This window comes from Perca fluviatilis, chromosome 5, assembly GCF_010015445.1.
Source record: "Perca fluviatilis chromosome 5, GENO_Pfluv_1.0, whole genome shotgun sequence".
Classification (NCBI taxonomy): domain Eukaryota; kingdom Metazoa; phylum Chordata; class Actinopteri; order Perciformes; family Percidae; genus Perca; species Perca fluviatilis.
In genome coordinates, this window is record NC_053116.1 from 20,948,060 (window position 1) to 20,961,167 (window position 13,108).

A 13,108-nucleotide genomic window follows, 5' to 3' on the forward strand; every position below is an offset into this window, starting at 1 on the left:
CTCCTTATCCTGGGGTAACGTCATCTACCTACTCATATACTTTGCTGTTCTGTTGTAATATTTGCAAAACCTTAATTGCAGCAGGCTTAATTAGTGCAAAGTTGAGGAGATGTCGGCCTTCATAGCATTTAACTTTTATATTTAGGATCTCATGCCGCAGCCTAATTAAATACTATATTTCTCTAATCTATTGGCTCTCCTACATTATGGAAAGAAATGTGCACCAAGATGACTTCAGAAGGCCATGAGGACTTTGGTCTTTGGAGGCTAAAGGACATGCACTGTGTGTTATACATGGTTTAGGAATATGGTCTGCATGTGACAGACTGAATGGAAGGCACTGGGTTTTCAAGATGGTATACTGCCATCTGCTGTCCGGTGTCGTAATATCACCATGCTGTTTCATTTCTACCAACACATGTTACAAGGCACACTATGGGAGATAGGAGGCATCTCTCAAACCTTGCCAAACTGTGGCGCATGGCAAAAAGTAGGATGACTGTGTTTAAAAAAAAAAAAAAATTAACTGAAATCGCTATGAAACCCGGAACATGGATTTATGTCAAAAAGATCTGTTCCGGTTATACAGGTAACTCAGTAATCCTGCTTAATTGGCTTCTGCAGGACATTGATTCAACTGATCAGCAAAACAATCTAACAGAGAACTTTAAAATGAAATAGAGATAATATGGAGGTTGCAAAGAACCTATAGTATTTAATTGTAATTTAAATTACATAGCCTTTATAGTGTGCATTGTCTACCTTCGATCTGCATAGCAAATAATGCGTTATAACAATGTTGACAACATATGCAAAATAGTATGTGTAGCCTATGAGATGGGCAGTTGCAATTGAAAAATTAATCACAACAGAAATTGAATTTAAGGACCAAATTGCTCTCTCCCACTTTGCACACATCCGTTTTGCTGTTTCACCCGCTAATCGTTTTTTTTTTTTTTTACCTCATCGCACAGAAGACATACTTATTTCCATTGGTCAATCTGCACAACTCTGTCGGACAACCACTGTCTCTCTGTGCTTTGACATCCGATGAGAAAAACAACGGTATGCGGTGAAAAGCATCATATTACGATTCCAGAGCGACCTCTGCTATTCTGCTTTGAGCTTGGGGATTGTAGTTTAAAGTGCGGCGTTTCATCGTAATTCTATCGACGTGGTGAACAACAGCTCCCATAATTCCACGGTGGAAGTGAAGCTGTCATGCTTGTGTTTTGCTTTGGGTTTTTTTTGTTATTGTTTCGGGTTAGTTGAGCAACTGAGTCCAAGGAGGAAAGCACGTCTGTTTCGCTCACGTTTTTGTTGTTTTCTCACGCATTGCGACTCCTGTATCTGATAGAGACGGCTCGTTTAGACAAAGAAGTTTACAAAGAAGTGAGGGCGATAAAGGTAAGCGAGATACCCGAGACAGTCGAAAGATAATGTGCGCAGATGTCTTTTGTAGTTAACAAAGCCTGTTATTTTCTTGCCTTACGTGCACGCGCGGCACATTAACTAATTGGACAATGATAATGAACGAGTACAGGTTCAAATCTACCTTTAGTGGCTTTGTTTACATGTTTGTCTTCCTAAGCTCGCATCGACGTGGATTGCACAGACTTTTCGACATGTGCTACTGTTGGGCCTCAAGCCTCGTGCTGTGTAATGTGAACCCTCCTAAAGCTAGCTGTATATTTTAGTCACTGATCTATAGTATTTGACGGCATCTGAAAAATGTTCAGCAGTATTAACACAAGAAAAGTTTCCTCCCTTATTCCTAAATTTAGAACGATGCTTTACTAAAATAGAAAACTCTACACCCCTATAATTATACTGGATTATGACTGTAGCCTACCTCAGGGATAAATATAAAGTATGCAAAGTCACAGTTAATCCACAATTGCAGCATATGTACGCTGTAAGTCAAAAAAGGGCTTTTAGAGTTCCCCCTAAATATTTTTCTCTTGCACATTGTCATATTAGTCTGTTGAATTTCTGACATGATAGGGTACATTCAACAGTTGTGCACATACAGTATGACCTAGGGTGGGGTTAACATCCCACACAATGCTAAATGAATAAATAATGCTCTCTGTAAGCCACGCATCTCTCCATGTGATGTGGTTAACTGCAGGCATGAATTCCTCAAAATTCACAGACTTGAGATTTGAGCCCTATACATGCTGGAGGCCCCATACTGTACACCTTGTACTGCATGCTTACAAGTGACAGTGTACAATAGAAAATTATGTTGATGATGACGGAAATAGCCCTAGTGACAAACATGTTATATATCATGTAATATTCACAGACTGCCAGCTATTTCACAATTAGCTTATCTAACCATGCATGTCAGTTTCTACCTTGAAATTGGACTAAATAACCCAAAATATTAATTAATAAATAACTTGATTTGGAACATTCTATTTTTTCCCTGTAGGTGCAACATAGCCTGCCTTTTTTGTGTTGCCATGGAAAAAGCGTGGCGGGTGGAGTTCAGAAATGTGGGCTGCAGTTACTTCCCTCAGAGCAGAGTCGATTGCCACTACACACTGAGCTCACAGCACAACTGGGCTAGCAATGACTGGATAGGGCTCTTCAAGGTATTGTTAACCTGATGACTGTAATAAAAATCAAGTGAATAAGGATGTATTCAACTGCAAAATAACAGCATGATTTCTTCCTCAGGTGGGATGGTTATCAGTGAAGGACTACCACACGTTTGTTTGGGCACTTGCCCCAGCTGACTATCAAGAGGGCACAGATGTCAACTGCTGTGTGCACTTCCAGGGTACTCATGCCCTTGTTTTCTAATTGTATTTTATTTCCCATAGTTAGGCAGAATCTATACTAGTACAGTGCTTAGATCTTCACATAAAACCTTCAGCAGGAGATGGATGTTTCTGTAAATTGAATTGCTCTCTTGTACACAATAGGGTAGCGAGTGGAGGAAAATGTTAAGTTATTTCTATCTTAAGAGTATTTCCACAGATGTGAAAGGGAAAACTATCCGGTACAGAAGATAAATATTCCCCTCAGCTTGGACAGCTTGGTTTGAATTAATTTCTTTAGGTTGCAGGAGGTTGAGTAATGAGGATGACAAAGACAATGCCTTTGTCAAAGCCTGCTTTGACCACCAATAGTCACTGCAGAATACAGTGCTCACTCTATTCTGTCTATCAGTGGCAACTGATAAGCCTGATTAAGTGCGAGAGGCACGTGTGCACCAGGAGTGGCATTGAACTCTAGTAGAATGATTTATCACTAACTTGAACAGAATGTCATTCTGCATTGGAAAAACAGGAAAGTCTAAAGAAACTGCTGATGGTTCCTTATCATCAGCGATGCAGGGATTTAAAAAAGTTGGCTGCCAGCACTGTGACTGTGAAAGCTGGTGCTGTAAGTTACAATAGGCCTACATTTGCTGTATGTCATTCATGTCCCTTTCGGTTTTTCATTTGGTCCTTTTACTGTACAAAAAAGTAAATCACTCTAAACATGAACATATAGCCTGTGTGAGATAATGATAATATTAGGTTAACGTTAGCTTACTTTATGGGCTGGATGAAGTCACGGGCTGTTGCTGGCTGTTCTCCGGTCAGATTCGGAAGCACGAGCCATAACATCATCAATCCTGTTTTGTTGAGGAATAAAAATGAAAGAATTAATTGAAAAAAGAAATATATATATATATATATATATATATATATATATATATATATATATATATATATATATATATATATAAAGACTGGATCTTGACACATGCAGGTAAATTCAATAATCTGGAAGTCTGTTGCAAGGTTATTAATGGAACAGCTATAATTTAAAAAAATCGGTTACCGGTATTTAGTAGCATCAGCAATGCTGATAAACGTAACGTTAGCCAGATACTTTCTGAGAGACCGAGAGCATGGGTAGCATCATTAACGTTAACAACATGCTGTTTGCTTTCTTACTGAACAGGTATCTTACATATTTAACATGTGTGTTTAATGAGCAGTTAGCTTGTTGGAGCATACTACAGTATTGGAGCTATTTAAACAACAGGCTGCTCCTCAGAGCACCTGTCCTCATTCACTAGTTTCACTAACTTTTTGAACAAAATCCAGTTGATCCTTTGATGTATTCACTGTACAGACACAGATGCAATTTAATATTCTCATCCAAGTTAACCCCAGTACGACAGAAAACAAGTGAGAAAAAGTGAGTACGGTTATTTATTTAAGAACCACAGCACTTGTTCAAAGTTAGCTAACGTTAGCCCTGAAACAGCGCCGTTGGAGTCACCCAGGTATCCTGTGCTCATTAAGTACTTCAGCGGAAGAATAACGAAAACAGGAACTCACTCGAAGTAAGCGGGACTTATCGACGATATGTCATAATGGGAAAAGTTTATTCCAGGTCACTGTACAGTTACAAAACTTCAGCTAAATCTTAAGGAGGCCGCGTAATTCTATAAGTCTTTGCGAACACTGTAAAATTCAAAGATGGCGCGCGACGCCATCTTTTTTCTTCTTTATCGCTTACCTGTGCTGACCTAATGCATCCATGGTGCTGACCTACCTGAGTGCTGCCACTGGTGGTAGGAAGCTGCATTGCAACCATGCTCTCATAAATCACTGTTGCTGCAATACATCAAAACGTCTTGGAAATTCAATTAGAATTCTCATGTTGAAAATGTAATGTTTTATGCATTACAATATTAAAACCATATTTGTAAAATAAATGCTCTTTAAAGACTTGTATTGTATGAATACCAAAATACTGTCTGTCAGGCTGTTTCATAAAGATTTATAGTCATCTTAAATTAGCTCTTCCAAAAAATAGAGATAAATTATCTAAAGTGCATTTAGCTTCCACATTGTTCTTTGTTCAACACTATATATAGCATAATTGGGAGCAAGCTCATCAATGAAAATTGGGCTACTTTGAAACACAATTATTCTTCACTGAAAATTCATTTCAACATATCTCCTCTTTATTCCAACACTTTTTAGCCTCCTACCTACCCAAGCCCAGCTCCCAAGAGTATGAGTTTGTATACATCGATGCTAAGGGGGAAGTGTTCTCCCGCAGCTCCAAATTCACTTTCTGCGCTCCGAAGCCACTTGAGGATCTGGTGACCCTTGAAGAGGAGCTCCATGGAGAGGAAGGAGGCACAGACATGTTGCTGGTAGTGCCCAGGGCTGAACTGCTGCAGGTAAGCATAACAAAGATTTACTAGATATTTTATTGAAGGAGAGTTTTCAGTTTCCCAAAATGAATGATAAAACATATGTTGGGAAATCACTACTGTTGTTTACTGCTGGCACACAAAGACTAGAGCACAATTATGATTCCCCATCCGCTGCCCGATTCCTCCTGTATCTTGTCAGAGTCGACTGCAGGAATGTCTGCGAGAGCGTGCCGAGCTGCTGCAGGCACAGGAGGCGGCAAACAGGCAGAGGGAGAAAGAGAAGGAGGAGTACAAGAGGGCGAGGGAGGCCTGGGACAGACGACGCAAAGGGCTAGAAAGTGATATCGCCAACCTGCAGGAAGAGATGAAGCAGAGTCGAGAGAAGGTCGAGGAGATGGAGATGGTGCAGAAGGTGGTGTATAGAGCTAAGCAAATGACAGGGGCAAGATCATTTGACTAGGACCAATTTCCCTATTACAATTTCCATACTTAGTTTCTATGTGTGGCCTTATTCTCTGATGAAAAGCACGTCGCTGCTCAAACAATGCTCTAATATAAAATTCTACAGTAATTCATTAAAATGTCTGGGTTGTTATATTAAAAATGTTAAATGTAAAATATTTTTTATATGGATAGCCTTGTCTATGCCACGATAAATTAAAATTCCTAATAAAATTAAAAATGCCTCTGGTCTGCTAGGAGGAGCAGGCTTTTGGAGAATCACTAGCCCAGGAGAAACTCGATTTATTGGATTCGAGGGAGGCGAGCAAAGTGCAAATCAAAGAGCTGGAGGAGGATATCAAAACCCTGACTCAGAGAACTGTAGAAAGAGAGACAGAGTTGGAAAGGTATGACATTTTCTTTCTTTTTTTTCTGCTTTGTCTCTTCTCCTTATTTGAGTTTTATGTGGGTCTCATGAATACTTTTGATCATCAGTAACTAAATCTGTGTGTGTGCAGGATGAAGGAGAGAGCAAAGAGAGCAGGAGCTCAGAGAAAAGAAGATGAGTGTGAGAGAAAGAGCCTGCAGGTAGTTCTAATTCAGAACATGCTGTATATCGTTATAAAACCTGTGTGTCCGTTGTTCTTTTCTTCCACATCTCACTTTCTTTTCCCATCTGTGTCATGTCTTTCTTTTAGACCAAGCTGGAACAGACAGAAGGTGAACTCCGAAGTCTGTCTAAGGAGTTCCAAGGCCTGAGGAATTCGCTGGCCCAGAGAGACACAAGTGTCCTGCAGCTTCAAAACAGCATCACCACCCTCACCCAGAAACTCACCACTGCCCACAGGAAAGAGGTCAGACAAAGAGTACTTGCTTTTAATTCAGCACCTTCTATCAGTGAAGTATTTGCACTTGACACCAGAATTTATTTGGGGCAAACAAATGATCTCAATTACTGGAGATCCGATGTTGTTTTCTATTATACCTTTACTTTGTGATTTAATCTTATATATGGATGTAGTTTTTAATAAATATGCTAAGCTTTAAATAAGAGTTATATGACAGCACATCCTAAAACTTAGCATTTCAAAGTACTTCAGTATTAGTTATTTTCTGGATTGGCATTATGTGGCAAATCACCTACAGTTACAGATATGTAGCCAACACACGCTTTCGTTTCCACTCGTGGCCAGGCGGAGAACGAGGCCACACTGAAGGAGATGCGGAGCCTGCGGGAGCGTCTGAACGCCAGCGAGCGTGCTGCAGAGGGCTTGAAGAGTGATCTAAGTGCCATGGTGGTCCAGAGGGATCATGGGCAGAGCGAATTGCATCAGGCTCGTCTGCAGGCTGCCCAGCTCACCCTTCAGCTTGCAGATTCCAGTCTGGCCCAGAGAGAGGGAAGAGCCCGCTGGGCCCAGGAGAGGCAGAATCTGCAGCGCAGTGCTGAGGTACTGTATCCCTGCAGAACATCCAACCTGAAGTGCAGAATTTAATACATTTGTACTGAGGCAGAGTTTTGAATATATTTTTTCCATAAGTCCCATTACTGTCCAAATATCTTGATGTAATATTACTGTCATGATGTTTCAAAACAGCATCTGATGGCTTCAAGATTAAATGTTCCCATAGCTCTCCTAAGTGGCAAACATTGTTTATCTTATTGTGCACTGCAGCTGTAAAGTCGAGTCAAGTTTTTACACATTGTGTGTGTCACCCTGACAGAAGGACCACGAGCGTCTGGAGAAACTCAACGCAGAGATGCAGAGGATGGAGGAGAGGCTGCAGGAGGAGAGGATGGAGAGAGTGAAGCTGGAGGTCGAGCTTGGGAGAGAAAAGGATTGCAACCGGGTGAGAAAGAATACTAAGAGCTTACTGCATTCAGTGTTTCTTGTTATAGGGTCATTTTGTGAGTTCAGCTCAGTGTGTTTGTAGTAAATAAAACTACATTTACCATACAGAAATGAGAGGAGCATTGACATTCTCATCTAACTCCACGCAAGAAAGCAAATTTCCCAAAATGTCGAGCCTTAACTTAGATTTACTCTGTATACTACACAGCTGTCCTTCTGAAGTCACAGTATCTGTTACGTGGTTCTGACAAATCCTGTCATCCACTGATATCTGGCCTACAGGTTCAGCTGAGTGAAACCCGCAGGGAGCTCCAGGAGCTGAAGGCCAGCTTGAGGGTCGCCCAAAAAGAGAAGGAGCAGCTACTTGCAGAGAAACGGGTCAGAAACACAGTTTGATAGGTCACATGGGAAAACTGGAATCTATGTTGACAGAAAGTTTGTCCAAAATGTGGGAAACTATACTGTTTTGGGATGGTATATTTATGTGTAAACACTGCATACATTGTGTCACGGGTACTGACTTTGTGTTTATTATCAGCTGATCTCAAGGCTAATGAATGGCTTGTATGGATTAACAAGTAAATTGTATCAGTTTTATTCTTATCAGCTCACAACTGCAGTACTTTAGTTGCTATCAGCTTTAAATGTAGTACAAAGCTAAGCTCGAGTGTACCTTTGAATAATATTTGTTTTTCTAAAATCTCTGTATTAATGTATTTATATCCCTAACACTTGCTGATGCAACATATACACAGTATACACGGATTGTGAACGTCCCATGTGTTAGGAATCTTCTTTCTGTTGTTGTCTTCTTAGTTGTTATTGTGCAATATAAATTGTTTATAGTGCAATATAAATCAGTAGATTTCAGGGCAGTCAGTGCTGCTGCTGTTAAAGTGCCTGCAGAGTTTTTGTTGGCTAACCACCATCACATTCGTCCGCTACTGGCAGAGTAGATAGTCAATGTTTTTAAAATCAGTGTCCAGCTTAATTTTAACATTGGCCGTATGTGAGCATAGGAGCCAATCCGTGGCAGATCATAAATCAAACAAATGTTTAAATGTTTATTGAACAGTGATAATGATGTTTATATAATAGCAAGTGTTGTGTTTGTGTATTTGTAACCATTTTATGTGGGTTTGGCTTAAAGAAGTTGGACATCATGAGGGTTATGAGAGTGATGGCTGCTAAAGCCATGATGAAAGATCTGCCCTGGTGTGTGATATGATGACTGTATTTTTCACTACAGGAGTTGATGGAATACATCTGTCAGCTGGAGCAGAAGATGGGAACAGTGGCCAGTGCCAAGTGGAGCGCTGCCCCGATTGCCTCTACAGGTGAATGGAGCCACACATTAATCTACTGTGTGCCCTGCAGATGTGAACAGTAAAAATGTTAACTATCATTCAACAGCAACACTAAATACTGCTCAGAATGGCGTGTCGTGGGGGCTACAGGAGCAGTGCTCTGAGGAAAAGTGACCACTTTTTCTTTGCCATTGTTTCTGTCTGGCAGGGCGGCCTGGCAGCGTATTGTCTGACTCTGAGGACGAGAACCCGGAGGCTTTGCAACCCCTCCGTCCACCAAGATCTCTGGGACACTACAGCCTGTGTGAGCCGGGCCAGCTGGACTCTTTGCTCCTTGCCACCCCTCCTCCCTCCCTCAGGGAGGTGGAGAGGAGCGCAGTAGTCATCAACCAACCAGCCCCGCTCTCATCGCCACACCAGGCCGACGCTGACACTCTGGCGCACAGCTCTGATTCGGTGAGACACGCTTTCTGAGCCATTCAGCGTCACCATAGTCTAATTGCACGTGATACTGAAAACGAGCTATGTCTTCATGCTGATAGCCATGAACACCAGTTAAACATGGGCAGTGGATCGTTTGATATAGACATTATCTCCGAGAAGTAATTAGGCCGATAGTCTGCAAGTTATTAGACTGTAATAGCTCTTTGTGTGTGTGTGTGTGTGTGTGTGTGTGTGTGTGTGTGTGTGTGTGTGTGTGTGTGTGTGTGTGTGTGTGTGTGTGTGTGTGTGTGTGTGTGTGTGTGTGTGTGTGTGTGTGTGTGTGTGTGTTTTGCTCTCTGGTGTAAAGGAGGAGGAATCTGATATACTTCAATGTGCAAGACCCAGCTCTGGAGAGGAAACAGCACTTTTGCTGCCTGAGCATGCTGACACTGTTCTCAGGTACAACCTTCCCCTCAAACACATATTCATCATAGAATATTTACACACACAATGGCCCCTTCCTGTCCCCTTACTTCCGGCGCCTTTGCTCGAACCACACCCTTCTTCCTTGTTCGAACTCTGCCTTCATTTTTAACTCAACTACCCATCTGTCTGTAAAGTTTCGTGACTGCATCTTGCTCGGTTGTGACACTATCACGGTGACAGACAGACAGACAGGCAGGCAGACAGACAGACATATAAACACCTCCCAAAGTACTCAAAACCTTGTAAAACAACTGTGGTAGTTTCTGCTGCAGTAGATGAGACTCACAAGGTGAAAACAGTACCACAGCTGGTAACAAATCAAACACAGTTGAAGATTTAAAGTTAAAAAAATGGAGCTTTGCATTACTGGCTGCATATTAAAATGAAAATTTCTTTGAGGCCAAACAAGCCAACAATTTTTTTCCTGTCACGCTGGCTGGTTTTAAACACCAGCAATGTGTCATATTTCATGAGCTCATGACTTGATTTGTGTGTACAATTAGTACACACAGCAGCCAGATAAATGCAGTGGTTGGTAAGTTTTTAAGTATCTTAAAAAGGAAGAATAAGGTACTTGTACTTTAAAATTGTACTTGAGCATCGTACCTGAGTACTGAGTTGCTTTCTACCTCTGGTCTCACACAGAAATAGTTTCAGGCGTACACAATGAATTCAAAGCTTGCTAATGCACACAAACACATGCAACCAATTATTTATGGTGACAGGGTGAGTATGGCTGGAAGATAGAAGTTTTGAATATGTGGTCGTAAAAGAAGTTGAGTCCGGGTGAGGCGGGGGAGACTGTGTGAGACAGAGCTGGGGCGTGGGAGGGGCGAGATGGGAGGACAAGGGGACAGATAAGTTGACAGCAAGCTGTAGCAATGATTTACCTGAGGGGTGTACCGCAGTCACGGGCCAATTTTCAGCATCATTAAAGCCCTCTCTCTCCCACTCACCCGCTCCTTCAGTCTAACCTCCTCTTTCAATCAGAATGTGTGTTTCTTTCAGTTTTTCACACACGAGCACTCTGCTTTGTCTCCTTCTCCAGTGATCTGGCCGACACCTCGCTATGGTAACCAGTTGACATCCAGCCACAGCGAGCGATCAAAGCGAGGAAGAAGGGCACTTTCTTGGAGTTAACGTGGTTCCACGTTACTTCCACCAACAAGCACAGATACAGCTCACTCACTACACAGACAAAATGTTAATATGCAATTTACATCGTATTTGCCGTGAACCTTGGTTTTCCCCTCTTAGACTGTTGTTATTGCCCTCGCTGTTTTGTGTTTAGGACTGACATAATGCTTGTGGAGGCAGGTGGTTGCACAGTTTGAAACAGCGTGCTTTTGAGCATGGGCTCTAGCGTTTGAGAGTTCACAGGCTGTAGCAGAATGATTTCTGTTGAATCATTGCTATGTCGAGTCTTTACGATGGCTGTTATGTCATTTTTTATGACATTTGTGATTAGGAGTCATGACAGGCACTGTAATTATGATGTTTTGTGAAGGCCCAGCTCCACTGGAAATCATGGCAAAACTCTCTTCCAGCATTAAATTCTCCACAGCAGCTTTGAACGCTATTCACGGCAGCATAAAGTAATGATACAGCCTCATGCTAGAATTGCAGTGATGTAGGTCTATGACATCATTTTTCTCCTCCATTTACTCAGAACTAAGATTTGATATGCACTTTCTTGTACGCATTAGCAGTTGATTGTTGTCATTCAGATGCAGTTAAGGAGATTTAGTGACACAGAGGCGCTCTAAGATGGACAAGCATTTGAAATGGAAAGCTTATTGAACAGATTGTGTTTAAAGTCTATTAATTTAAATAGATGCCAGATGCAACTTTCTACTTCAGTACCTTCATATCATCATTATTATAAAATTAATGCTCATAAGCTTTTCACTATAGATGAACTGCAGTTTTTACTTGTAACGATCCTGGATTTAATCAAAATGAAATGCGAATTTACTAGCTGTCTATTTGCATATGTAGTGTTTGTTACAGTTTGTATTTTACAGAAATCTTTTCTCACATTCGTGCAGTTCAAAATTTGTGCCTAAAATATTCAAAAAAGAGTCAGAGAAAATCATCTTCATAGATCCTGACATCATGACATGGTGTTGGTATTTTCCTCTAGCCCGATGGAAATATACTGCCTAATAAAAAAATAGTTGCCTACCTTTTAATCAATACCATTTGCATTTTTCATGATTTCTGAGTTATGCTGCAACAAAACTATATTCAGGTTTAGTTAGGTGTTTTCACACAACTGTCCGTGCAATGTGTGACAAGTTTTCCATGCTTGGCTAAGAAGATTAGAAACTTTGATGCTTGATTTTATCTGCTGTATTTGCACCCTATTTTTACTATCAAAGAGTTTTTAGATGAAAAGTTGATGTATGGATACTTAATATGTCAGTTGTGTCCTTTCATCATTATCATTATCTTTATTAATATCATTGTGTGTTGTGTTTACGTATATTTAATCAACACTTTTTTTGTTTTCACCTTCTGCTTTCAAATACTCATGTTTGACTCTAATAAGATTTGATATACGAGTTATATTGTTGCAAGATATTGGTGCTAATGAAAGGGAATGATACCGGCATGTTGAGTTTAAGGTGAGAGAAATTGATTTTGAATGTTTAAACAGGAGGAACAGGATTATGAAGGTAGTCATGAAAGGAGTAAATGTCTGTCCATCCTCGTGTTACTGGGTACATGTTGATTCTCCTTAGTATAAAAGTGGGAATGTTTTGAGGAGCCTGGTATTCTTTCCCAGTAGATAGCACACTACACTACACTACATGTATTCTCCATAGTCCTTGTTTGTGCTTGTAATCTGACTTTATGTCTTAGGGAAGTTAGTCTTTTGTTGTTCCACTGAGAGCTCCAGTACGAGTGCTCCTCGTCGGGTCACCGTCTCCAGTTGCAATAAAGCTCCAGTGGTTATGGTTTGTTTTGAAGTTTTGTGTGTGGAGGTTATCCCACATGTACACCGCCGTGTATTTTCTCATCAGTCATGTAACAGGGTTTGGGTGGGGTTCTGTATAATAAAATGGTTTATGTATCTATTATTTGGTCTAATGTGTCTTTTTCTAGCCAGAGATCATAGCAATATTTTGATCCTCACATGACATTTCACTGGTAATTAACTATGCCATTTCTTTTCACACAGCTGTATAACCTATATCCCATTTTGGCTCATTGCCTGTTTCATTCTCTCCACTCACCTTTGGCTCTCCCGCACGCTCCCCTCAGGCCTGACCTCCTCATCATCTTCATCCTTGTGTTTCCCCACTCCTCCGGCAGTCTCTTGCTCCCTCTTTTAAGCTTCCATCTACCACACTCCCTCCATCTTAAGTCTGGGGTGACGGTAGCTAATTATAAAATCAATGATGCCGGGCTGCCTAGTTTAC

General features: G+C 41.0%; 2 protein-coding genes across 9 annotated transcripts in view; one reads left to right on the top strand and one right to left on the bottom strand.

Annotated features, from left to right (window-relative positions):
* Positions 1-4,459, bottom strand: part of LOC120558386 (homeobox protein Hox-C10a-like) — a 132,348-nt gene extending 127,889 nt beyond the window's left edge. For 6 of the 8 annotated variants that reach the window (XR_005639106.1, XR_005639105.1, XR_005639108.1 and 3 more), the window contains exons 1-2: positions 4,347-4,459; positions 3,550-3,631 (exon numbers count right to left, since the gene is read on the bottom strand). The gene's annotated coding sequence lies outside the window, so the exon portion shown is untranslated. Of the gene's footprint in view, positions 1-3,549; positions 3,632-3,840; positions 3,951-4,346 lie in introns of those variants that run through there. The other 2 variants (XR_005639110.1, XR_005639111.1) reach the window with 1 other exon arrangement.
* Positions 1,243-12,766, top strand: calcoco1a (calcium binding and coiled-coil domain 1a). The gene is made up of 15 exons (XM_039799358.1): positions 1,243-1,407; positions 2,438-2,600; positions 2,686-2,788; positions 4,998-5,200; positions 5,376-5,588; positions 5,876-6,024; positions 6,136-6,205; positions 6,316-6,471; positions 6,811-7,065; positions 7,340-7,465; positions 7,750-7,845; positions 8,717-8,804; positions 8,983-9,230; positions 9,565-9,656; positions 10,732-12,766. The coding sequence occupies exons 2-15, from the start codon at positions 2,469-2,471 to the stop codon at positions 10,757-10,759; spliced, it is 1,959 nt and encodes a 652-aa protein (XP_039655292.1). The 5' UTR covers positions 1,243-1,407; positions 2,438-2,468; the 3' UTR covers positions 10,760-12,766.
* Positions 12,767-13,108: the final 342 nt, after the last annotated feature.